The 24,938-nt window shown below is 35.8% G+C and overlaps 7 protein-coding genes across 9 annotated transcripts; 3 read left to right on the forward strand and 4 right to left on the reverse strand.

The window, feature by feature from the left end:
* Positions 1–5: 5 nt before the first annotated feature.
* LOC120249649 (probable methyltransferase PMT2) lies at positions 6–3,692 on the reverse strand. Its single transcript, XM_039258228.1, has 7 exons — positions 3,519–3,692; positions 2,454–3,102; positions 2,123–2,333; positions 1,613–1,907; positions 701–1,090; positions 528–605; positions 6–455 (listed from the first exon to the last, which is right to left on the reverse strand). The coding sequence occupies exons 2-7, from the start codon at positions 3,093–3,095 to the stop codon at positions 218–220; spliced, it is 1,854 nt and encodes a 617-aa protein (XP_039114162.1). The 5' UTR covers positions 3,096–3,102; positions 3,519–3,692; the 3' UTR covers positions 6–217.
* A 698-nt stretch (positions 3,693–4,390) lies between these two features.
* LOC120250309 (protease Do-like 8, chloroplastic) lies at positions 4,391–8,879 on the forward strand. Of its 3 annotated transcripts, none has more exons than XM_039259114.1 (14): positions 4,391–4,628; positions 4,800–4,921; positions 5,128–5,210; positions 5,298–5,396; positions 5,487–5,553; positions 5,650–5,725; positions 5,809–5,875; positions 6,139–6,356; positions 6,800–6,867; positions 7,068–7,147; positions 7,315–7,401; positions 7,547–7,654; positions 7,769–8,060; positions 8,139–8,879. In XM_039259114.1, exons 1-13 carry the CDS (start codon positions 4,456–4,458, stop codon positions 7,895–7,897), a joined length of 1,377 nt encoding a protein of 458 aa, XP_039115048.1. In that variant the 5' UTR covers positions 4,391–4,455; the 3' UTR covers positions 7,898–8,060; positions 8,139–8,879. The 3 variants fall into 3 exon arrangements, with proteins under 3 accessions (XP_039115048.1, XP_039115047.1, XP_039115049.1); XM_039259113.1 differs by having other exon boundaries at positions 7,769–8,057; XM_039259115.1 differs by having other exon boundaries at positions 4,514–4,628; positions 4,800–4,910; positions 7,769–8,057.
* Positions 8,880–9,182: 303 nt separating this feature from the next.
* Positions 9,183–15,311, forward strand: LOC120249923 (pentatricopeptide repeat-containing protein At3g26782, mitochondrial-like). Its single transcript, XM_039258633.1, has 3 exons — positions 9,183–11,251; positions 11,463–11,644; positions 15,089–15,311. The coding sequence occupies exon 1, from the start codon at positions 9,187–9,189 to the stop codon at positions 11,071–11,073; it is 1,887 nt and encodes a 628-aa protein (XP_039114567.1). The 5' UTR covers positions 9,183–9,186; the 3' UTR covers positions 11,074–11,251; positions 11,463–11,644; positions 15,089–15,311.
* On the reverse strand, positions 11,901–13,624 carry LOC120249925 (gibberellin-regulated protein 6-like). Its single transcript, XM_039258635.1, has 5 exons — positions 13,541–13,624; positions 12,714–13,296; positions 12,579–12,629; positions 12,460–12,493; positions 11,901–12,386 (listed from the first exon to the last, which is right to left on the reverse strand). Exons 2-5 carry the CDS (start codon positions 12,780–12,782, stop codon positions 12,205–12,207), a joined length of 336 nt encoding a protein of 111 aa, XP_039114569.1. The 5' UTR covers positions 12,783–13,296; positions 13,541–13,624; the 3' UTR covers positions 11,901–12,204.
* LOC120249924 (zinc-finger homeodomain protein 10-like) lies at positions 13,584–14,331 on the forward strand. The gene has a single exon (XM_039258634.1). It carries the CDS (start codon positions 13,610–13,612, stop codon positions 14,168–14,170), a length of 561 nt encoding a protein of 186 aa, XP_039114568.1. The 5' UTR covers positions 13,584–13,609; the 3' UTR covers positions 14,171–14,331.
* On the reverse strand, positions 14,687–15,662 carry LOC120249926 (mini zinc finger protein 2-like). The gene is made up of 2 exons (XM_039258636.1): positions 15,305–15,662; positions 14,687–15,146 (listed from the first exon to the last, which is right to left on the reverse strand). Exon 1 carries the CDS (start codon positions 15,613–15,615, stop codon positions 15,322–15,324), a length of 294 nt encoding a protein of 97 aa, XP_039114570.1. The 5' UTR covers positions 15,616–15,662; the 3' UTR covers positions 14,687–15,146; positions 15,305–15,321.
* Positions 15,663–18,662: 3,000 nt separating this feature from the next.
* On the reverse strand, positions 18,663–20,564 carry LOC120250427 (myb-related protein 306-like). Its single transcript, XM_039259244.1, has 4 exons — positions 20,171–20,564; positions 19,897–20,089; positions 19,633–19,762; positions 18,663–19,520 (listed from the first exon to the last, which is right to left on the reverse strand). Exons 2-4 carry the CDS (start codon positions 20,027–20,029, stop codon positions 18,842–18,844), a joined length of 942 nt encoding a protein of 313 aa, XP_039115178.1. The 5' UTR covers positions 20,030–20,089; positions 20,171–20,564; the 3' UTR covers positions 18,663–18,841.
* Positions 20,565–24,938: the final 4,374 nt, after the last annotated feature.

Consider the following 24,938-nt stretch of genomic DNA (forward strand, 5'->3'; position numbering starts at 1 on the left):
CATAATTAAGAGAAATAATTCTTCATTTAAATAGTTTAAGGATTATACAAGGCCAAAATGATAAATAGAAGCAAAAATACCCAACAATGTCATACAAACATGAATAGAGCTGGGCTAAAAGAGGGACAAGAACATGCTTTTGATATTGATGAGAACTTAAAAGATGATCAGCTTGTTGTGTGAGCTGTTTGTTCAGTACTACTGCAATCTGTAATTCTTATTCGTCGGATGTTCGATTGCCGGAACTGCCGATCACCCAGTACTGTTTAACAGCGACGAGTATCTTCTCCGGAACAAGCGGGCCGTCTTCGTGATCCACCATCTTAATGTTCCATCTCATGCCGCTCACTATTCTTTTAACCTTCATCAACACATCAACTTCGTCGCGGAAGAATACAGCGCCTTCTGGTCTCAGAATTCGATCCATCTCTAGCAGAATGTCTTCCATTTTGCACCTGTGGATATGAACAGATTAGAAACTGACATTCCGGTGCCATACAATCATAAACTGGAGATGAATAACTTACTTATCCTTGTACAAACTGAAAACACCATTAGCGTGGATAAGATCGTAAGTCCTTGGGTAAGTAGAGAACCCTTCACACCTGCCACAAAACAGAGAACACATGATCGCCGGTCGGCATTTTATCGATCTTGAACATAAGGAAAATCAGCCACCTTAAAGCAGAAGAGAGCATACCAATCATGATATATGCCAATGAGTCCTCTTTCATACACTGCACCCAACATGGATTTCTCGGCTATGGTAGGGACAACATTCATCACCCATAATTTAGGTGATTCAATTGCTGCAGCAAAACTACCAAGACCAGCATTCATATCCATTATATTGCGGTATCTTCCAGTATCAAGATACTTATTGATTTTCTTATAAGCTTTAACATGTTTCTTCCACAATCTATTGTCTTCGTGATACGCTTCAACAGATATCCCAGGTACGGAACCGCTAGCTATTCTGGGAGGAACATCATTGAGTCTATCAGGGAAGGTCTTCAGTTGACCTCCGGCAACCTCTTCAGAACTGCTGGCCTCTGGATAAGGAGTTACGCAGGCCTCCATCTTCTTGTACCTAAGACCACCAGAAATAAATGAGATAACAGAAATAATACAGATATAACGTTGCGTTATAATAGGAAAACAAGGAGAGGTTGAGGTTGATCACAGGTAGCACTGGAGCTGTTCAAAAAGAGTAACAGAGAGCACTACCTATGAAGCTTATCCTATGCTCAACAAGTGTGGCTAACTAAAGGATATCATTTTAACCAAACAATAATTTGTCATTGATCTGAGTATTACTTATGAGACTTGAGATTGAATCTTTTCTATCTCAGAAATAGAAAAAATAAAAAAAGAAAAAAGAAAAGAAAAAGAAAAAGGAAGAGTGATAGGAGGACCTGTGTTCATTATGCAAAAAGCTTTTTATATTCCATGAGGAACCATGTATTAGCAAAGTCATTAAAGTCAGAAGGCACAGTAAAAGAAAATGAAGAAGGTTTATACAGGAGAACATTTTCTGACTACGTTTCAAGCATTATCTAATTAGTAAACATACTTTGGTATGTCAATAGTGGAAATACGTAAATAACCATACCAGACATCATCCGCATTTCTTGATTCGCAAATTCTAGCACGAGATTCGTCTTGCCTGACAGGGCAAGAATCAGTGTTTATTCTCTTCCTCCAAATGGCAATTTCACCTTTCTCAGAGATCTTTTCCCAGCAAAGAAGTGCAGCTATTTCTTCAATCTTGTTTTGCTCCTGCTCAAGATCATCCTTAGTGCGCTGCCATGCCTGGAAGTTAGCCTTCCAATTAATTGGAGGGCCTGAAAGCACCCAATAGCCACCAGGTCTGAGAACTCGGTCCACTTCCATCATGTACATTCCATCTGCAAATGATGAATTTCAGCAATTACTTTAGTAAAAGACTCCAATAAAAAAAATTAATTAAAAAAAAAACATATCATAATTAAACATGATTTTTTTTTCATTTTTTGGTCACAAAAGAAAGTACAAGTTATAAATAGTAATAGTCCTATACAGAAGAAGAACAACGTCACAAACAAACAACAATTTAAAAGATAGGCTCATAAGGGACCCTTACCATTTGATCCCCATGGAATTAAGCACCTTGAACAGTGAGCCATATCAAAGGCCCTGGATGGGTAAGGGAGCTGTATGGTTCCAAGGACACCAATAACTGCTGGCACACCTCTTTCAAGAGCAAACTGCACCTGTGCCTCATGTGAGTCTCTCGGTGCAAATGACATGGCAAGAACATTCCTCTTAAGCAAGTAAGCACCCCAACTTGCAACCTACAAATATTTAATAACCAGTGAATGCAAAGTTAATGATAAAAGTAAAAAAAAGAATTGACAGTCAAATATTAAATGATCAGAAAAAAAGAACAAGCACTGAAGAATGATTGAAAATACCCCACAACCAGTGTCGAGTGCAGTCCTGACAGTTCCATTGGCAATTGGGATAACAGATGCAAGTTGATCAATATATCTGTCAGCTCCTTGAGGGAACTGTGTACCACCTCCTGGAAATCTAAACACATTGCCCTCATATTGCACCCAATTCTGAACAGCCTTCTCCACTGTCAAACTCTTGTAGGGTACATTTGCATAAGGAACATAGTCCCGGCTTTTTGGCCAGGAAAATGGAGCTACATATCCTTTTGGCGCTGGAATAAGGCAATAGAGTTTTTCTTCATCTGGAGGGCAGTGCCTTTCCCTGTAATTCATGTTTTCCCTGGGAAAGGTCATTGCACGCCTTTGATCTTGGCAAGGAGTATAGTCTCTATATCGCTCATGACAAGGCTCAAAGGTTTGGACTTTCGAATCAGGTATATCATCAGAACTGGCTCCACTATGATGGGTCTCAAAATTAAGATTGGACAAAACAGTGCAATCAGTCTGTTTAGTGATTTCAACAGCTATGCTGTCTCCTTTACCAAAACCACTCTTTTGCCATGCACCAAGCACATAGAAAAAACAACACAAACCAATCACAATAAATACAGATACCGAGCTCCTTGTCCTGCTGTCTGCTGCGTTCCCTTTTATAGCCATGACAAATCTGAAAGAGTCTCCATGCTTGTTAATTATTAAGTCAATTACAGCAACCAAAAAGATCTACCATCTCAATACATCGAAAAAATTGTCCATTGTCCACTAAACTAAAATGCCAAGATTACCACTTCTACAAAGAATGCATGAGCTAATGCCATACCATTCTAATCAATGTCATAAAAAAAAGTCCCCTTTTCATATGAAACACAATAATCAAGTAAAACATTGATTTATTTACCATTAAAGTTAGCATTTTTAGGAGACCCATGTGCACTATCAACACTACAAGATCCAAAAAAATCGCTTGTTTCTCCACTAAATCACAAACCCCACTCTCAAACTATCCTACCAAAACCAGAAATTTCTCAAAACTAAAACACCATAAATCATAAAAAATAGAAAGAAATCAAGCTCAGATCTTACCCAAAAAGAAGAACTTTTGCGGGATCCTTCCCGAACCACTCGCAAACAACACCAAACCCGAAATCCCAAGATCCAGGCAGATCAAACTACATTCATAGATCTCTCTTCTCTCTCTCTCTCTCTCTCTCTCTCTCTCTCTCTCTCTCTGTGTCTCTGTGACGACGAAAGCCGCGTTGGTGTTTAGGGATTTATGTTCCCAAACCGGGTTAAAATATCTCTCTTTTTAAACATGACACGTGGAAACGTAACATTGGCTGGGTGATTTGGTGATCAATTTTACATAAGGGCACCGGATCGAGTCAACTAGACATTCAAGCAGGAAACTTTTCGTCCTTCTCCTCTGGAATGGCGACACGTTCGTGTATTGTAGTTCTTCTGCTGAACACATGTCAAGCTTGAGTCTGTCTTGGTTTCGTGTTTCGTGATCTATGGATCGTAGCTTTGGTGTTGAGAGATTGTCGGCAGTGGAAGGATCAGCTGCTTTGATTGGTGGAGAGAATATGGTGAGCTTTATCAAGGGTGTAACAGGTGTCGTTTATAGGTAATTTTTTTTAGCGGAGGGGGCACGTGTCTAGTTTTTAATGGACAAATGATGTGCGTGTATTGTGGGCTTGTGTAGCTGGAATCATGTCTTTAGTGAGTGGACTTGCGAGCTGGCTGAGCTGAGTGAGTAGCATGTTGTTTTCAATGAAGAACACGGCTGAATAAGTTTGTCTAAGCTTTGTTTTCCAGCTTTTTTGCTTTTTTTTTATATATATTTATTCCTTCCTAAAATTCTAATATTATTGTTAAATTATTTTAAAAATGTGAAAAGATAATAACTCTGAGGTGAAAAAGTCAGCTTAAAAAAATATCATTTAAGCAGGATTATCAAAACCATCGAAAAGACATCCTCTTCCGCAAAAACCACTTCGTTTCTTCGAGATTCCTGGCAGCAATGACCGTGCTGGCCTGCATTCCTCTACCGCAACCAGTGCGCTCCCGACCTCCCCGGAGTTTTGGCCGCCGGGAGGTGTTCTTCGATGGGGCTTCGTCCATTTGTTCTCGAACAATAGCCCTGCCATGTTCCAAAGGGGAAGAAGCTTCTATTCAGTCCCTATCTCTTCAAAGGTTTGCCTCAGTTCTTATTTGGTCATTTTTCGTTTAGATTCTGCTCCTAGTACTGTACTAATCCAGTCAAGATTTGATCTTTTGTATCCATAATCGAAAAGTTTCAAACTTTGATAATATTCACTGCTTCATAATCCAATGTGTTGTGTTGTTGAATGCTTGATGATCTAGTGGCCACTTTGGTGGTGTTTTGGGTGAAAATGGGTCGGAGAATGCTCTTGTTAGTACACGAAGGATGTTTTTTACAAGCCCCGCGGTGTATTTGTGCTTGCACTGTTCAAGGTACTCTTCAGGTTCGGACAATCTTTGCACTTTTTTTTTCTTCATAAAATTGTGTTATTTTCTTCTCTAATACTAAGTTTGTCTCTTGAATATGTATGTTATACAATGTGTTTGAATTGAGGAATCATTAAAGAAGAACAAAGAAATCAAACTTTAAGTATGTATCTAATTCAATGTAGTTACAGACAATTGAACTCTAGTCTTTGACATTGTTCAGCACTTGCACTGGAGGACCCCTCTGTCACAGTGGAAGATGTGACACCCCCTGTTTTCGACTCTGGACCGCTCTTCCCCTCTGAGGTTTATATTTTGCTAGAAAAACTTCATGCCCTGGCCTTTTCCTAAATGCATACAACTTGGTGAGGTTTCCCTTCTTTTGCTTTGAAGGAAAGGATTGTAAAACTTTTTGCAAAGAACACCTACTCGGTTGTTAACATCTTTGATGTAACATTACGCCCTCAACTTAATGTTACTGGCCTTGTTGAGGTATGTAATACTATTGGTGTTCAGTGTTCTTTATTTCATTCTGGTGTTCAGATATAAGACTTCATTGTTTATGTGGTATGCATAATTTAGGTTCCCGAAGGAAATGGTTCTGGTGTTGTGTGGGATGCAAACGGACATGTTGTGACCAACTACCATGGTATGTTTTGTCATTGTAGTAAACACGTGTTTAACCATACAACTTCAACAATTGTTGGTCACTTGATCTTCATTAGCTGTTCCTATTTTGTCCCAGTGGTTGGCAATGCTCTGTCAAGGAATCCAAGCCCTGGTCAAGTTGTTGCACGGGTTAACATCCTTGCTTCTGAAGGGTGAGTTTCCTGCAAGCTTAAGAAAAGTCTTCACTATGTTAGTACTTCATACACAATTTCTATTGGTACTCATTTCTTAAAAGGGTCCAAAAGACATTTGAAGGCAAGTTGATAGGTGTGGATCGTGCTAAGGACCTTGCTGTCTTGAAGGTAAAGTTGTTTGTTAAGTTCATGGTTTACTATATATGAATCAATCGAAAGGCATTGAAAAAACAAACCAACCAATAAACATGGAAGAATGAGTAACTATGTTTGACTTAAAATTGGATTCATAATTACAGTGGGTCTATTTTCTCGGGTTGTACAAAATTTTCATTGGATTGAGTTGTAAATCATGTTGGCCTTACTCGGGTCACACACAATATGATGCATATGGATTTGAAGTTAATCCTTGTTTTATATATATGTGGCAGGTGGATGCTCCTTTGGATCTTCTCAAGCCCATTAATGTTGGACAATCCTCTGCTTTAAGGGTTGGTCAGCAATGTTTAGCTATTGGAAACCCCTTTGGTTTTGACCATACTTTAACTGTTGGAGTAATTAGTGGACTAAATAGAGATATTTTTAGCCAAACTGGTGTAACAATTGGAGGTGGTATTCAAACTGATGCAGCCATCAATCCAGGCAACAGGTTTGCCTCAAGCTTCATCTAATTGAATTGAGCAACTTTGAAGCTGTTTTTGCTAGATATGTAAAACTTCAGTTTGTCTTTACTTGGTATACACCCAACTTGATTTGTGCATAAGTTGAAAATTTTCTAGGTAAAAGGGATCGTTCATTAGCAGGATCCTCAACTTAATTAAGTTTCCTATCAAATGATCAAACTGAGCCAGTTGAATCTAATGAAAATCCATCTATTTTGGATTATTAATGCACTGCAAAACACTTGGAGCTGATTTGATAAATATGTTGTCTTCTAAATCATAAGATATGCAGAAATGCTTGGCTATTTAGGATGAGTTTTTCTATTATGGAGGAAAATTCATTGAACTTTTCTTGTTTTAAGGTACCTTGTAGTAACAAAATTTTGATACAATTTTAGTGACTTCCATGTATCATCTGCTCATATGACAGTGGTGGACCTCTACTTGACTCAAAAGGAAACTTGATTGGGATTAACACAGCAATATTCACACGAACAGGTAGGATTGTTTTTTCATTATCTTGAGGACAAAAATTAAAGCCTCTTCATGCCTGAGTTGTCACAATCTTGGTGTATTGGTGGGGTAACTATAAAACTTTGGTTGGTTTGGAGCATTTTCCATCTACTGAGATTATTAGTTACATTTCTACATTGCAAGCATTCTTTCCTTAGTTTGCTAAGAATGTCATTGCATTTCAGGAACATCAGCAGGTGTAGGTTTTGCGATTCCATCTTCAACTGTCCTTAGAATTGTACCTCAATTAATTAGTTTTGGCAAAGTGAGTCCACATCTCACATTCCTTATAATTAATAGATACCTTCTATTCAGTTAATTATTATCGTTTTTCTTCAGTATCTGTGTGTTATCAAAATACCAACCAAAGCTGTTTACATTCTGAAACCTCATTACCTTAATCTGGGGGTTATTGTAATCCTTTGTTCTCAGGTGGTGCGTGCTGGTTTGAATGTGGAGATAGCTTCTGATCTAATTGCCAATCAACTGAATGTCCGGAATGGAGCTCTTGTTCTGCAGGTAAAATAGTCCTTCTGGTTATGGTCTTTCACTGACCTTTCAGTTAACTAAATATTACTGGCCTTTTAGAGAAAAGAATTAAGCGTTTTGCCAAAAAAAAAAAAAGTGATTCATTTGACACGTTTTTCTTTTAACTACATGGTAGGTTGTTGGCAACAGTTTAGCAGCCAAAGCAGGCTTACTTCCAACAACCAGAGGCTTAGCCGGAAACATAGTTCTCGGAGATATTATTGTTGCTGTTGATGGGAAACCAGTAAGTGCCACTAAACTTTCTCTCCTTTTTCCCTTTTGTTATCTTCACAACCTCACACAGAGTACAATTTTAAAGTACACTCTATTTAAGTTTGAGTTACATTTCATTGAGCAGGTTAAAAGTAAAGCCGAACTTTTTAAAACTTTAGATGACTATAGTGTCGGTGAAAAAATTGTACTGAAGATCCAGAGGGGCAGCGAAATTTTGGAGTTGCCTCTCGTTTTGGAGGAGACCAGCTTGTGATGAACGACAGCCTGATAGTCCTTTTCTACGCATGCTTTTCCAAGTTTCTCAGTATTTGTTCTGATTAAATCAGCTGCAAGGTGAATGACCAGTAAACAGAATGTACGTATATGAGTTCAGTAAATGTTTAGATCAGCATGCACAACAGCTTCGATGTCAGGTGGTTCTTATAATGTCAAGTTCTTTTGTTATCCTTCCTGTTATTTTGTGAGGAACTAATTAGCCAATAATTTCAATGCAGGAGTGATGCTTTCTTGCTTGGCAATGGAGAGCATTGTGCTTGTCAAGTATTCCTCTAGGACATAGCCACTCTGTTTTCTCCTTGAAACAAAATAAAGTTGCAGAAATTATGAAGAGGAACGTGCTCTTGGAACAAGTTGGAAAGCATATGAAATTCTGACAAAATTTCAAGCATGTCTTATTCCACATTGATCTTGTCCATCAGTTTAGCCACAAAGAATCTCCCAAAGCAACTTTGCTTTTCAGAAACAACAGAAATTCTCAAATCAGAAAGAATGGCCAAATCATGAAATTCTCTCATCTTCCTTTTATTCCTTCCTTTTGTTTTGGCCCTTCATCTCCTTTATCTTCCTCTCTTGATGTGGCATATATGTCCATGTTACATGTGCTTATGAACATTAGATAGAATGATCCCCTGTTCTAACTAAATAATACGTGCTTGGATAGAGAGCCATGAAGATAGCTGAAAGAGTGTCCTAATGCAAGCAAATTTACCATGCTTTTAGATGGTTATGTATATAATAACACAATTGAATGTGTTGGTCAAGTCACAATATGAGTTACCACCTTTGCCTATTTCTTTGTTTCAAGCTTTTCAACCACATGAATTAGCAGGGAAGAAGGCAAGGCTTTTTCATAACATTTATATATCCCATTGATGTTCATGTTTTGAGGAAGTCGGCAATGAATTATCAACATCTACATAACATGGGTTGAATGTTTATGTTGATGTTTCCATTTATTGCTTAAAGGATTTGTTAAAGATGTAAAAATGAATCTCAGAGAGAAGGTGGTGATGATAGACTTGTATGTCATTAGAGAAAATTTCAGCTTTTATATATTTATACATTCATGAAGGTTTCATAAATATTTATGGGTTATAATTTTTTTTATTTAATAAATTATCTGAAAATTTAAATGAAGCTTAAATAATTATAAATAAAATTCTAATAATAATAATAATTATTATTATTATTATTATTATTATTATTATTATTATTATTTCAATAATTAGGTAACACGAGAACAAACGTTGTGTTTGGTATTCAATGGTTTTTCAAAGAGTCGTTGGTTTTCGCGCGCTCTACAACGGCTCATCGCGGGAGCCATGCGCGTCGTGGAACTTGGCCATTCGGCGCGCCGCTGACACCGGCGCACCCGCGCGGGTGCTGGAACTCTACCGGCGGATGCGGGCTGAGAACGTGCCGCCGGACGGCCACACTCTCCCACCGGTAATCAAGGCCTGCGCCCAGCTACGTGACCTCTCCGCCGGCACTGAGCTCCACCGAGATGCCGCACAACTTGGTGTCCTCCCGAACCTCATCGTCTCCAACTCCCTTATCTCCATGTACTCCAAATGCGGCTGCTTTGATCTCTCAAACAAAGTGTTTGATGAAATGCGTGAGAGAAATGTGGTCTCTTGGAGCTCCATGATTGGTGCCTGTGCACAACATGGACGTCCAACCATGGCATTGTTCCTCTTCAAGAAAATGATTTTGGAGAGAATCAGACCCAATAGACCCACTTTCTTGAACTTGATACCTTGTGTCTCTCAGGTAGAGGATGCTGATGAATTGATTCGGTTTATTGTGGAGGAATGCCTTGATTCAGATTTGTTCATCAAGAATGCTGCAGTGTTGATGTATTCGCGCTGCGGTAGGATTGGGATTGCACGGAGGTTGTTTGATGGGATTGAAAACAAAGATTTGTTCTCGTGGAGTGCAATGATCGAAGCTTTTACAAATGCTGATATGTTTGACGAGACTTTGAAGGTTCTCAGACAGATGATGGCTCAATGTGTTGATCCAGATTATGTTACCGTGCTTGGGATCATTGGTGCTTGTTCGAAGTCGACTTTGTCTTCACTTAGGCAAGCAAAATTCATTCATCGGTTTGTTGTGAGACATTCTTTTGAGCAGAATTTAATGGTGGGGACATCATTGATTGATATGTATGTGAAGCGAGGGAGTTTGGAAAGCGCTCGTCGGGTCTTTGATCAGATGCAAGAGAGGAATTTGGTTACTTGGAGTACAATGATATCTGGTTATGGAATGCATGGGAAAGGAGAAGATGCTCTTGAGCTCTTTTATCACATGAAGCATTTCTTCAGACCAGACCATATTGTGTTTGTGTCTGTGTTATCAGCTTGCAGCCATGCAGGCTTGATTGAAGGAGGATGGCAGTGCTTTAATTCAATGACTAGAGAGTTTGGTATTGTCCCTAGAGCTGAACATTACGCGTGTATGGTTGATCTCTTAGGAAGAGCTGGGAAGCTCAAAGAAGCTCGAGAATTTATCGAACAGATGCCAATAAAACCAGATTCATCTGTGTGGGGATCACTACTTGGTGCTTGTAGAATACATCCAAATGTTGAGCTAGCAGGACTTGCAGCCAGGTCACTCTTTGAATTGGATTCTAAGAACCCTGGCCGATACATTTGTTTGTCGAACATTTATACTTCTCTAGGGAAGATTGACGAAGCAAATCAGATTAGGAACTTGATGAGGAGGAGAGGAGTGAAGAAGACAGATGGTTATAGTGTTGTAGAGGTGAAGAACAAGGTTTACAAGTTCGTAGTTGGTGATCAGATGAATCCACAATCCAAACTGATTTACAGGGAGCTAGCGATACTGATGGACAGGATAAGAGAAGAAGGTTATGTTCCAAATACTAACTTTGCACTACATGATGTAGAGGAGGAGACAAAAGAGACATCGTTATATGTACACAGTGAGAAGCTTGCAATTGTTTTTGGGCTAATGAATTCAGCACCTGATTGTGATATCAGGATCCATAAGAACCTGAGGGTTTGTGGAGATTGTCATACTGCATCCAAGTTCATTTCTAAGGTAACACAGAGGAGGATAGTGATGAGAGACTCTCATAGGTTTCATCATTTTAGCAATGGAATGTGCTCTTGTGGGGATTACTGGTGAAGGCTGTCCTAATGGACCTGTTCCTATCATGCATAAATCACAATAGAAAGAGAATAATGCCTGAAAGAGCCTTACACATGGGACCAGAACTCAATGAGTATATTTCTTTGGTAAATGAAATGAGTGAGCAACTGATTGATCCTTAAGTCAAAGTTATGGTGGAACATGCCAATCAGTGGTAAAACTTCATTGTCTATTTGCAATAATTGTTGTTCATGTTTGGTGTGTTGTTTAAGTTGACATCCAGATTTAAATTCTTGACAACGTACATTAGCTCTTTGGTTTGTTGCCAGAGATATTAAAATTTTTGAAATGTTACAATTATTATTGTCGCATGTTCTACATATACGGTGATCAAATAAGCTTGTCTCCACTTGTTTTTATTGCAGCCTGACTGTTGAATTGAATTGGTCGAGGATAAATTTGTACAAGCTGAATGACTGATTACTGATATGAACATCAATCTGATCAAAATCCACCAATTTTTGCTTTTTCTGTCTGGAATTGGATGTGAAGAATATCTAAACTTCTTTTCCTATCTAGCATCTACTGAAGCAGGACATCCTCCATGGTAAGTCTTTTCCTACCCAAAGCTCATCATGCTGTTCCCCAATCATTCTTGCAGAAAAAATTTTATTATTGCTTTATTCTAATTGTTCTATTGAGAACCATATGAACTTCTCATTAAATTCTTAGATGAACAAGCTTCTATCTTTTCGATGAACCTTGAATAATCATGAAGTATTTTCTTAAACTATATATCCTTCTCAGGACTGATTTATTGGTGTAATTTTTTTCCCACCGCATTGTTAGAATTCATTCCATATGATCACATGTTGCCACTAGACCATTGGCCTGAATAAGGACACAAATAATGTCAAAAGTGACTCAGTAATATCCTGATTTGGGGGGCAAGCATACAATTTAAGAGCATAAAGGTACAATAAAGTGTTGGTACAATTTGTGCACGCTTAGACAGCGCATGTCTCAGCACATCCTCCTTAATCACCCTAGTGTTTTGAGAACACTATATCGTAATAAAAACAGAGGCTTGTAGAGCTCATTAAGGTTATCACATGGCTGACAGTAGAATAATCAGTAAATCTAGTTGTAGATTGGAAATGATTTTTTTCAGGGGCATTTGGGGCCTCCACGCTTAGTCTTCCAGTTATTGTAACAGGGGCACACACCTTTGTTCCCATAATACCCTGGTGGCACACACAAACACTTTGCACAACATTTGTTGCAAAAGAAGAGGCATGGCTTCTTGTACTGAGTCTGTGAACACCTCCTTGAGCATTGAGATGGGCATTCTGAGAACAAAAATTTCAAACAAGAATTATGCATGTTTGCGAAGAATATAACAGACACATCATGATTACTTACGGTAACTTCGGAGACTTCCCGATCTGTATTGAGCCTGTAAAACAGCAAATGTAGAAGATGAAATCTAATCACAAGGTCTTTGGTTTGATACTTAGGAATGTGATCAAAAGGTATTTTACCCTGTCTAGATGATACTCTTCTTCTTGATCACCAATTCTGTCTTTAAACACCTGAAACACAAGAATGAGAAGGTCTTCACTTATCTGCAGACGAGAGTTCATCGGCTTTTAACACTAGATTTAAGTAAAACTCACCGCAGACTCAACCATCAGAATTGCAAGCAGGGTCAAGGCCATCAGAAGAACAAGTTTAGCCATGGCCATTGTTGTTCAATGTGTGATGGAAAAAGGATAGGAGCATATCCAAATTTATAGACTGATGAGAGCTTGAATACTACAAAATAGAATAATATTCTGATGGTACTGTCCCATTAGATTAACTTAGTTTGGTCCCTCCTCCCCCATGAAAAAAACTGCCTTTGCTTGTCTAGATCTAGATCTAACATCAAATTGGAAATTGATTTGCATAGTTATGTACTTAAATTTTCTGACGATGATAAATAGAATTCAGCTAATGTTTAGAGGTTTATTATGGCTGCATGTGGAGCCATATATATATATATAGTGGAGCAAGGAAGCAAGAGTGTTACATGTGCTGGACTGAGTATTATCATGTGCTACAAAGTGAGACTAGGGAACACATTGCATGGTGAGAGGGTCCATCACACACTCATCCATTTTTAGCTGTCATCCTGATAAGAATGAATCCTTATCTGCATGATTTGATTACCATTTGGAGGATTATGTTTGCATAAATCAAGTCATGCTTTCAATGATTCTGCAGGGAAAAAAAAAAACTATTTATTCCAGAGTAAATATCTGAAGATGAAAAGTAATTGAAGCAGAATGGGTACATGTGTGAATATGCTGAAATGCGTGTGGGCTATTACTATTAATGATGTAGATATTTTTAGTAACACTAATTTCCAAACTAGAAACCTCTTATCCACAGCCAAAACCCTCCAAAAACCCTAAGCCTAAACTTTTAAACGTGTGGTGATGACCAATGGCCACTTGTTTACCATGATATCATAGAGACTTTGCTATTTCTTTGGCCCCCAAAGATCCCACCTTTGACCATTTACACAGCCATGGACCCGGCTCTGGAGCTAAAGAAGTCTCTCCACCACTCGCCGGAGATCATCCTCTACCGTGAATGCATGCGTAACCATGCAGCCTCCATCGGCGGGCACGCTGTCGACGGCTGTGGAGAATTCATGCCTACTCAATCCTCTCCACTCTGCTGCGCTGCATGTGGCTGCCACCGCAACTTCCACCGCCGCCTCTCCACGTCTTCTACTCCTGTGGAATCCTCCTCTGGCGACGACGATGAGCAGGATCACCCCTCAGCTCCTCACATGTTGATGGCACTGAGTGCAGTTGCAGCTCCCAAGAAAAGATTTAGGTCCAAGTTCAGCCCAGAGCAGAAGGAAAGGATGCTGAGGTTATCGGAAAGACTTGGCTGGAGGATGCAAAAAAAGGATGACTTGGTCATTGAACAGAGTTGCAAAGAGATTGGTGTTGATAAAAATGTCTTTAAGGTTTGGATGCATAACAACAAGCATCACTTCTATGAAGCATCAAGGAGAACTGGAGAGGTGGCCACTGGTGGTGTTGGTGATGTTCTAAATGGTTCCAGTTCTTCTTCTTAATTAGATGCAAAAGGTTTTACCCAATGGTTTTACTTCATATATAGATTGCATGCAATAACTAAAAGAATATCAGAAGGAGATGTCAGCGTTCTTTATTTAATGTTCAAATAAAACTCAAAGTTATTATAGCAAGGAGAGATTTTGTTTTGTTTTGCTTGGAATTGTTGTTTTACTGAATTCCATAAAATCCTTTGGATTGGATTTGATTGGATTGGATTGGATTGGACTAAACCAGAGAAGAGATATTTTATTTTATTACTTGTTCCAAAAGTGAAGTCTTTATCAGATATGATCAGTTTAGGGAATTAATTAAATAACTTGGTTTGTTAAGTCTCTCTTTCTTTTCTCCTTCTTTAATTTTTCTTTTTATGTCATGCCTGCTTTCTTGACCACTTGTTTTGGAGTCTTTAGGATAAAACTGTTATGGTCCTTTGGCTTCATTTTAGCTTTCTGTTTACCATTTTAAATATCTGTTTTCTGTCTTCATAGTTGTCACTTAAAAACAGTTGTGTTATTTGGAACATGTTTCATGTTTTTTGAAGAGCATAATCAAATCTCAAGGAACTCTGATTGAGCAATACTCTACTCTTTCCCAATAACTCAACTCTTTAAACGTTTCATTAAGGACTAACTCAATTATTGGAGATTAATGATGATAGTTCAAATTATCAGTGATAAAACAATAAGTGGTTGGAACAGAGAAGATTCCTCTTGTTGAATAATGAAAGATATTATTTTATTAGGAAATGATTAAGAGGTGGGAAGAGCTGTGAAGGATCTTATCAATCTTTTGCCGAAAGTGCAATTTGCATCACTTTCTATCTTTTTCTTCTTTATTCCCTTTCACAGTTAATTGCTTGATTAACTAGCATAACAATATTCCTAATTAATGACCATGCAGTAATTCATTCTTTTCAGGCTGTAAGATGTACGTCAAGCATGACTTCTCCAATCCTTCATGTCAACTTCAAGACCCCTTCTCAACAGGTAGATTTACATGCATTAAACTTACAGTATGAGAACACAAACAATACATCCTTTTGATCAAAATACAAATCAATGCATACATGCATGAAGTAATTAGATATTCAGTTTATAGACAAACAGAGCAACAACAAGCACAATTGCACATACCTACTGAATTTCCTGCATCACTGCCGAATAGAACAGTCTATTGATCGGTTGTGCTCTTGCACTCTCCGATGGAAATTCCGGTGGCAGCCACAGGCTGCGCAACGGAGCGCACTGCTCGATCCTTCCTCACCGTCAGCCATGAACTCTCTGCATCCATCAACAGCATATCCACCAACATTAGCTGCATGATTCTTCTGGCATTCAGCATATTGAGCACTTCGCCTCCTCGCACACGCTCTATCTGAACCTATGCTCATCGGTTCGCACCTTCTCATCACCAAATCCTTCTTCATGTTGTTGTTCATCATCATTCTCTTCTAAGCTTTGTTGCATTCTTATTAATTAGTTTGCATGTCTATATACAGAAAAGCTCAGCTGAATTGATAGTCCAACCAATTCCACCTCACTAGCTTCAAGAGAAGTAGTTCTGGGGCCTTGGTTTTGCTGGAAAGAAAGCTCTTTTGCTTTGTCAAATTCATGGTTGGGTCCCTTCAATTGACAATGAGAAAATTGAAAATTCTTATTAACTATGAACTTTCTACTACTTCATTGGATGTAGACCATACATACTAAGAAATAGGTGAGCTTTTGTACTACTTTGCCGGAGAACTTGACAAGGACCTCACAACAAGGTTATAAACATGCACATGATGTTAGGTGAGCTTATGAAGATGCATAAATTGATCACATTGCTTGATTTCTTGATAACCTTTAATTTTAGGATCAAACCTGTATGAAATTTGTTTGTAGTTGCAGGGATATATGCAAGAGGGCCAAGTCCTTGCATATGATGGTTGTTGTTCATTCAATTCAATTCTTCTTATTGAACTCTTTCATGATCATGCAACACTGTCAAATTAATGCAGATCTAGTTTAGATTTTTTTTTTAAGAGAGATGATCATGTTGAATTTAATTTAGGATAAAAGATATGGTGTTTTTATTTGTATGGTTAATTACCTCCATGTGATGTGTTTTTCTCTTAACTAACAAGACAATGAGACTTGTTATGCAATAAGTTGGATGAATTGTCTAATATTTTTGCATATTATTATTAAATAAAAGGTTAATCAAAACATAAACTATGATATATCCAGATCATCAGAAGAAAAAATTAAAGTTTTTTTTTTTTTTAAACGAGTGGTTAACTTAAAAGAAAATCAAAACAATTACACTATACGAAATTCAATCACCGAAAATGATTGATAGAACAATTACAAAGGTAATGAAAAAAAAAACAGAGCAAACAAAGCCGCCAACAAAAAGAGATAAAAGATGCCAATGAGCTCAGTCAACTTAGTATATGAATATGTATACAGTTGAGAAAGTTTCACTTGATATGGATATAATATATACCAATATATACCAAGGTCTCAGGTTTATTTCTATTTTGAGTCTAGAGACATTGACATATAAGTCTTGATGAGAAACAAAGCAGACATTATAAAATAATTATTTAAATAAATAAATAAATGGCTGATTTATTCAAATAAAATATGATTGAAATAATTATTGAAAAAGTAGTTATTGTGTTTTTAAAAAAAAAAAGAAAAGAAAAGGAAATACATGATATTGATATTTACATCAAATATTAGCGAGACATTAAAAGAAAAGAGAGAATAATCAAGTAAAATAAACTTGTGTGTAATCTTGTGTCTGTTCAGTGAGTAAAAAGTAGAAAGTGTTGAATAAGGTGAAACTCAATTGGAGATCCACCAACAACCCACTCTTTATTCCTTTGGAAAGATGCAATTAAATGAAAATGATTTCAAGAGTACCTTTTGGTGAATCTGGAGCAATGAATAGTAATCAAACAGCATTGCAACATTGGAAAGGATAAGACCTTCCAGCCTGTTAAACATGCATGAACATTAATTTGGGAACTTGCAAAGGAGAATCATGCATTTTCACCAAATGATCAACTCATAATCAAATATTATATTTATAAATTTGTCTCAAAATCTCATCAAAATTGACTAGCTTTTACCTTAGTTTATTCAATTTTAATATGATCTTCTCAAAAACATTAAATTAAATAAAAAAAAAAAGAGTGAGAGATATTTATATAATAAAAATTAATTTATGAAAGTTGATCCTAATTAGAAGTACACTATACTTATTAAAGGGAGCAAAGTATGCATGTAAACATAGGAGACCAAACATGGGACCAAGCCAACAATGCTTGGTCAAGAATAAAAAGAAAGGGTTTGAGGAGGGATCCACAAGAGTTAAGGCTTTGTTTGTTGCATCTCTATTCCCACATGCTGCAGTTCTAGGTTTCTGAATAGCTGCACATGCCACTGTCTGCAAGAACAGTAATGAAGGATATGCATGCATGATGGCATTAACTTAGAATGGAAACTTCAAAATTTCCTTTGTTTATGTGAGTCATGAAGGTGAATATGTGATCAACTGTTTTCCATGGTAGGAGTGTAACTTGGATAACAAGTTCTTGTTTTCCATGATGCCTAAGAGAAGAAAGATTCCTGCAAGCAAAGAAAGTCTGGTTTGATTTTTCCTTAACAGCTAAGCTCATTTGTTCATGATATGTGTCTTCCTTTGTTCTTGCCAATCAGGTCACTCACATGGGGTGTAGGAGCCTTGCATTTATTGAGTGCTCCTTTTGAGCATTTAAGATCCCTTAGCTAGCTAGCTAGCCTCCATTGGTGGTGGTGGTAGAGGTGGTGGTGGTGAAAGGTGGTGTTCTTTGATCATGGCATGCATGGGAGAACTTTGCTCTTCTGTTTGGCTTTTTTACCAAAAGCTTGACAACTTAATTGCATGCAAGTCTGCATATATGCATGGTTGGTTAAAAAAAATCAAAAACTAGAACAAAAAAATAACAATAACCAGAAGAAAAAGAAGACCAGTTCACATGAGGAGCATTTAAGACCCCCATTTGCATACTTTTCAAAATGAGGTAATTCAAGCTAGTTAGAGTGATTTGAAATATATATATATATATATATTTATATAATATATATATATATATATATATATATATATATCAGAGAGCTTGCCAATGGAGAAGAATGCTGGTCTCTATCTGCAGTCTTTTCCAGAAGACTATACAGATTGATTGGGACTTTAGTATGCCATATGAACCTCTTTATTCTTAGTTCACACTTGATAAATTGTTCAAGCTACAAAACAAATCTCAGTCCTTTGGATGTACTCTTATGTTTGTTCTAAGTTTCCATTTTCACTAAAATACAAACACAAGTGATATATGCTAGTTCTCTAATTATAAATAAAATAGCATGCAGCAGATCACCTGTGATGTATGAATTATATTGAAGATTATTGCATGTCATACAACCAGGAATATATATATATATATATATAATAACAAGACATATATATATATAACATTGGCTACTTAAAATAGATGTCTGTAATTTACACTTTTCTTTTTGTTTCCTGGCATGGAAAGTCTCATTCTAATCAAGCATCTAGAGAAAGTAACAAGTAATACAACATACATACATACATATATATATAAATTTAAGTTTCTAACAGCAATATTAACTATAACTCCTTCAGAACAAGCCTGCAGTATTATCATCTAGGGACAAGTCAAGAAGACCTTCATCATCACCTTGTTCAATAGTCTCATCCAACAGCCATGTTTCAAGAAAGGAAAGAGGCATTTGCTGAGCTGAACCAGAGTCATCAGATCCCTCTGGTGAAGACTGGATACCAGAAAGTGGTTCTAATGTACTAAAGTTGTTGAAATTGCTGTTTTTAACAGTAGTAGTGGTTCCACTTGCAGAACCTTCACTGGATGAAGTATCATTGTTAGAAGAATTGGAGGAGTTCCTCATCCAACCTTGGAGCAATTTGGATATGTTCTCAGTGCTAGATGCATAAGTACATGTAGATGTTGATGATGTTGGTGTTGGTGTTGGTGTTTGTGTTTGTGTTGGTGATGTGAGAGATTGGCAACCATTGAAAGGCTTGAGATCTAAGAATGAATCACAAGGCTTTTCTAAAGATAAAGCCTCACAAAGAGCTCTCTTAGCCATATGGATGTCTGTTTGAAGTCTTCTCTCCCACTGCCCTTTAGAGATTGATTGATAGCTTGAGTTTCCACTGCTCAGTGATTCATCAGTGTCTCCATTCTGCAGCTTCTTCAGCTTCTTCTTCAGATGTGTGTTCCAGTAATTCTTTATATCATTGTCTGTTCTCTCTGGCAAATATGAAGCTATTGCTGCCCATCTACAATCAAATCATACAAATTAACAAACTTATTACATAAATATAAATATATATATATGCACATAATTACACACACAAATATTTATATATACATAATTTGGATTTGAAATACCTGTTGCCAAGAAGAGCTTGGAGATGAATGATGAGTTTTTCCTCTTGATCTGTGAAGTTGCCTCTCTTGATACCTGGCCTGAGATAATTAGTCCATCTGAGTCTGCAGCTTTTGCTACATCTCAACAACCCTGAACCAACCACACAAATTAAACCAAACCAAACTAATTAAGATAAGAATTAAAACACTATCACTTATATGATATATCCAACCTATATATATATATATATATACAAGCTTTAAAAAATAAAATTTAAAACTAACCAGTGTTGGTAGGAACACCTCTCCAGTTACCAGGACCATGTTCTTGGATGTAAGAGACAAGGATGATGTCTTCTTCAGGTGTCCAAGGCCCTTTCTTCACACCAGTTTTATCACAGCATGGTGGTCTTCCCATCTCAAACAACTACAACTCTAGCTTCTTCCCTTCTTCTTCTTCTTCTTCTCTTCTTCCACTCTCTCTCTCTCTATATATATATATTTTATAATTCTTCTTGGAGAATGGTGAAGTTAGCTAACCCTAAAATTGTTGCCTTACTTGGGGGAACGGAGACACAGGTCACCCTTCCTATATATACAAGAGACCTTGGAAATGGTATAATAAGTTCAAGGACCCGCTGACCAAGAGAGAGAGAGAGAGAGAGAGAGGTAAGGATGGAGAAGAAGAAGCTTGGCTGGGTTTGTGGCCTGGAATCAAATGTAGAAGAGAGATATAAAGAGAAAGATAAAGAGTCAAAAGTGGGCAGCGATATGCATTAACTCCATCAAGAACTCTCTCTCTCTCTCTCTCTCTCTCTCAAGTCATCATGGTTGTAGTGTCATCTCTTCTGTGGCTTAAGAGACGTGTGCATTGAATGAGTCTTTAGTTTCACCATGGGAACTCCTCTGCAGGCCAGCTTACAATGCATTATATCCAAGCTTTACAGCATGCTTCTCTTTAGATCTGTTCACACAAAACTTCAACCTTCTTCTTATTTTGTATTAATGATATATATATATATATATATATATGGGAAACTAGGAGTTTGTTTCCTTTGTGTTGTGCTAGCTACAAGGTGATCATTATCAGTAATATTTAACAACAACTTTCTTTTTTTGTATGTTTAATCATTAATCTAACTTATTTATTACTGAAAACATACTAATCACCCACTAGTCTCAAGATCAAGTTGACTAGAAACTTCACATTATATACATATATTGTTTCAACTGTTATATATATATATTATTAGTTATATTAAAGATGATTAAATAGTGTCGGTAATGAGACTAAGAAGGTGTGATGCATATAAAAAAGCATGGTGTGTCATAACTTCTTTATTTATTACATATTCATTGATCTTTTTAACCAAAGTGTATGGCTAAATACTCCTTGTGGCTTATATTTAATGGAAATTAAAGCTTTGTTGTGACATGAAGTGGAAAAGAATGAGCATAGAGTTGAATGCATGCATGACTTAATCTTTCAAAGGCTATTATGAAAACTGTTACATGGTTGAAAAGTTCTTTGTGAAATTTAGTCTTTAGAAAATTGATTTCATTTGTCCTGTGACATTGTCAATTATTGACGGCAAAGGTACCAATTAATTAGTGTGCTCAATGAAGCAGCCTCCTCATCTGATTAAACTTGTTTGTTATTATGCATGCATGGACCACAACAAAAAATTTAAAAATTTAAAAATTGATGAGATGGACTAAGCATTGCCCTCTTCTAATTCTGCTGCCCAAGAATTAAGGCCAATCAATACTACATCTCTTCACCATGTCTCCATCATTGTACCATCATCAATCTACAAACTCATACCCATTTTGGTGTTTATTTTTTATTTCTTTCTTTTTTTTAACCTTTTCTTCAACTTAGAGGTGACGGACTATAAATGTAAATATTCTGTTGTAATAATTAATGTCTATTCACTTTCACATTTTACTTTTATTTATTACTTATAAAAATATAATATTTGATTATATTCTTCTATCTCCGTTCATGACTATTGATCAAAACAATGAAATACTCGACTATATATATATATAATATAATAAATAAATTATAATTTTATTGAAATTAAAAAACCGCTACATACACTACTACAACAAAAGAAAAATAAAAACACAACAAAGACACAAACACTAATTATGAATAATCTAGAAAACTTTTTTTTTTATATATATTTAAGATTAGTGGTGGAAATGATAATAAGGGGTTTGAATAGGGTAGGCCTCACAATTAAGAATAGATTGACTTTCACAAACATAAGATAGAAGCTAAATTTATTAGCCGGGAGAGGACGAAATGGAGATGGATGTTAATATACAATCAGCAACATTGTCATGCTTCTTCTTAAATAACATGGGTCCTCTTCTTTGTTACCTAACTAAATGTACAATTCATTAAGTTTTGTTTAACCCTAATCTCTTCTTTAACTGATGATTTTACACCCTCAACATAACACGAACTATGTTATACATTATTTCATAAAAAAACTAATTAGAGAACATAATGTTAACTATCTAATACAGCCTAGACTTTCTGTGCACCTCTTCAAACATTAAGTGCCCAATGACAAAATCACCTGTTGTTTAAGCCATGCATGCTTATATTCATCTTTATTATTAAAAAAAAAAAAAATCTAATCAACACTTGTGGTTGCATCCAATTTTATTAATCAAATATTTATATCTTTACTTCCAGTATTTTATATATTTAGTTACTTAACATGATTTTTTTTTTTCAGAAATATCACAAATTAAAAAGATTAATGTGAATGTAAGAATTAACACTCACAATCAATGAGAGAATGAATAACTACACACTTTAAATAGCTGAACCATATGATGGAGACTGTGCAAACAAAGTCCAAACCTTTCGCACTCACTAAATAACTTAAATTTATTTTTTTTTCTCGTATTTTAATTCAAGACATATATAATATATAACATGCATGGTGAAATAAGAAAGGTGTATCTTTGAAATTTTGACATAGCTAAGTGCATCATCAGTCAAAACACACAGTTTACATGCATGATTGTAATGTTAAAACAATAAATAAATAAATAAATAAATAAAAATTTGGTTTCTTAAAGTCAATGATGATTATTTAGATAACATTAAAAAATAAAAATAATAAAAAAAAGACAGAATACACGGCTGTCCGACAAAAAGACTATGAAGTCAGGCTTGTAACGCTTGTTATATGACCCAAATGTGGGTCCACGTGTCACAACAGCTGGCCATGTTAGGTGAACTAACCCCAGCCAGTTCAAATCCGGATCACTTCTGTACGTCTTTATTGTGCATGGCCTAACCCAATTAACTTCATTTATTTTATATATATTATATATATACTTGCGTCACATTATAATATAAATATATTATATTATATGTGTGGCTTAGAGCATGCACAGTCAACACTTTGTTTTTTCCGTTGACCCATAATGACAAAAGGTGGCTTTGTTTGCTTGTAAATAAGGGTTAGAAGAAATGCTTCGAGCCAATGTTCCAGTGCCAGTAAGATGTTGGGCACTAAAATAACTTATGTCGTACTTTAAGAAAAAAATAATTCAAACATACAATAAAATATTAAAAATATTTTTTAAAAAAATAAAATAATTATGTATTGAATATGTATAAAAATATCCATTAAGATCAATAAATATTTGTGTTTTTATCTCAGGTAATATAAATAAGTCAAAAAAACTATTGGCTGATATTGGAAATTTTATAATAACATAGATTTTTATTTAAAAAATTTATTTTTTTTATATATAAAAAAATTTAAATTCAAAAGAAATTTCTTACCTTTTCGATCAACCTAAATATTATTTGGAATTGATGTATTGATTTGGTTTTATAGGACACATGTGAATATATAATGTGAATATTAAAAAACTTAAAAATAAAAAATCCCTAATTGAAACATGAAAATTCACATTATATATTTATTTTGAATTTTTAGTTTTTCTAACATTATATCAAAACTAGAGGGACAAGAGACACGTGGCGCGAAACGTGGCATCATAGATGGAGTAAAATAACGGCGTATAACGTGCCACGTAGCCAGAATATTAATTGGGATGAGCTGTGAGCCAGTTTTCTGGGTGAGCTGGCACATGATTGTGCCGTACTAAGAAGGCCATTTTTTTAAATAAATCTATGTATTATTAACTGAAAATATCTTTAAATTTTATCCAAATTTCACTTGCATACAGATTAAAAAAATCATTTTTTTATAATTAATTTTGTTATTCTGACATTAAAATAGCTGACATTAAAAAAATATTTTTTCAACTTTTTAAATAAAAAATATAAATATTAAACAGAAAAATCAAAAATTAAACATTAAAAAATAAATATTAAATAAAAAATAATATTTTAAATAAAAACTTATGTGATTATATGTAAACACGCAATGTTAAATAAAAAATATATTTATTAAATAAAAAATATATGTTATAAAATAGAATAAACTAATCGAGAGCAAGTTATAGTGACTGAAAATAAAATTCACTTAAAAAATGATTGTTTGAGAATATGACAAAATCTCTCACAAATTCTGAAATTGTGAAAGATTTATAATTATTTTTTTTATTATTAATAATAATTTTTTTTTAAATTGTGGGGCCCATGAGAAATAAATTGACGGCTTAACATGTAGACACGTCAAAACCGAGGCGGTTTCGTAAGCCCGAGACCTCGTTTGAGGTTGAACACGTGTCTCGCTATCGTGCCGCCAGACTAGTGGGGTCCATTATCGGTGGCTTGGATAGTGAACAGGTGTCTGATGGTGACGTGGACGCCTCGATTGAATATAACAAGTCAATGGGTTGAGAATGGGGCCATGGATAGTGATGGGCCTTTACGCTTGTGTGGGGCCCATCAGTGTTTGACTTTTAATTTATCCGAATTATAAAGCAAAGTTTTAATTTATTTTTTTTTAAATAAAGAATCACAGATAAGAAGCTCAGACTTTGTATATGTTATTTTATTTTATTTTATTTTATGAAAATGTTGTGCTTGCGGCTTCGTTGGGATTAGGATAAGGGATCAAAGTTTTATCATTTTTAATTATTTTAGAGGTTTTTTTTAACTAACAAAAATTTTATTTTTAAAAATACTTTTTTATTTTTATTTTCTATTTAAAAATTTATTAAGTATTAATTATTGTTTTTCACCAACCCTGGTTTGGTCCTATGATGCATTAATATTCATGTCCCATTGAAAAAGCTTATTCAACACTTAGCTCGAGCAAAATGATGGCACAGATGTTGTCAAATTTATATGTGTCTTTGAATTACGTGTGAAACACGCG

The sequence above is a fragment of the Dioscorea cayenensis genome, chromosome 19, assembly GCF_009730915.1.
Source record: "Dioscorea cayenensis subsp. rotundata cultivar TDr96_F1 chromosome 19, TDr96_F1_v2_PseudoChromosome.rev07_lg8_w22 25.fasta, whole genome shotgun sequence".
NCBI classification, from domain to species: domain Eukaryota; kingdom Viridiplantae; phylum Streptophyta; class Magnoliopsida; order Dioscoreales; family Dioscoreaceae; genus Dioscorea; species Dioscorea cayenensis.

What these genes read in the sequence shown, in the direction of transcription:
- LOC120249649 (XM_039258228.1), bottom strand. Translation starts at nt 3,095, where the DNA reads ATGGCTATAAAAGGGAACGCAGCAGACAGCAGGACAAGGAGCTCGGTA. An exon ending in AATTCCATGGGGATCAAATG is followed by an intron (nt 1,908 to 2,122) that starts GTAAGGGTCCCT and finishes CATCATTTGCAG; the next exon opens with ATGGAATGTACATGATGGAA. An exon ending in AGAAATGCGGATGATGTCTG is followed by an intron (nt 1,091 to 1,612) that starts GTATGGTTATTT and finishes TGGTGGTCTTAG; the next exon opens with GTACAAGAAGATGGAGGCCT.
- LOC120250309 (XM_039259114.1), top strand. Translation starts at nt 4,456, where the DNA reads ATGACCGTGCTGGCCTGCATTCCTCTACCGCAACCAGTGCGCTCCCGA. An exon ending in GCCATCAATCCAGGCAACAG is followed by an intron (nt 6,357 to 6,799) that starts GTTTGCCTCAAG and finishes CTCATATGACAG; the next exon opens with TGGTGGACCTCTACTTGACT. An exon ending in ATGGAGCTCTTGTTCTGCAG is followed by an intron (nt 7,402 to 7,546) that starts GTAAAATAGTCC and finishes ACTACATGGTAG; the next exon opens with GTTGTTGGCAACAGTTTAGC.
- LOC120249923 (XM_039258633.1), top strand. Translation starts at nt 9,187, where the DNA reads ATGGTTTTTCAAAGAGTCGTTGGTTTTCGCGCGCTCTACAACGGCTCA.
- LOC120249925 (XM_039258635.1), bottom strand. Translation starts at nt 12,782, where the DNA reads ATGGCCATGGCTAAACTTGTTCTTCTGATGGCCTTGACCCTGCTTGCA. An exon ending in TTCTGATGGTTGAGTCTGCG is followed by an intron (nt 12,630 to 12,713) that starts GTGAGTTTTACT and finishes CTTGTGTTTCAG; the next exon opens with GTGTTTAAAGACAGAATTGG. An exon ending in AAGAGTATCATCTAGACAGG is followed by an intron (nt 12,494 to 12,578) that starts GTAAAATACCTT and finishes GCTGTTTTACAG; the next exon opens with GCTCAATACAGATCGGGAAG.
- LOC120249924 (XM_039258634.1), top strand. Translation starts at nt 13,610, where the DNA reads ATGGACCCGGCTCTGGAGCTAAAGAAGTCTCTCCACCACTCGCCGGAG.
- LOC120249926 (XM_039258636.1), bottom strand. Translation starts at nt 15,615, where the DNA reads ATGATGATGAACAACAACATGAAGAAGGATTTGGTGATGAGAAGGTGC.
- LOC120250427 (XM_039259244.1), bottom strand. Translation starts at nt 20,029, where the DNA reads ATGGGAAGACCACCATGCTGTGATAAAACTGGTGTGAAGAAAGGGCCT. An exon ending in AGGTGTTCCTACCAACACTG is followed by an intron (nt 19,763 to 19,896) that starts GTTAGTTTTAAA and finishes TGGTTGGTTCAG; the next exon opens with GGTTGTTGAGATGTAGCAAA. An exon ending in CAAGCTCTTCTTGGCAACAG is followed by an intron (nt 19,521 to 19,632) that starts GTATTTCAAATC and finishes ATTTGATTGTAG; the next exon opens with ATGGGCAGCAATAGCTTCAT.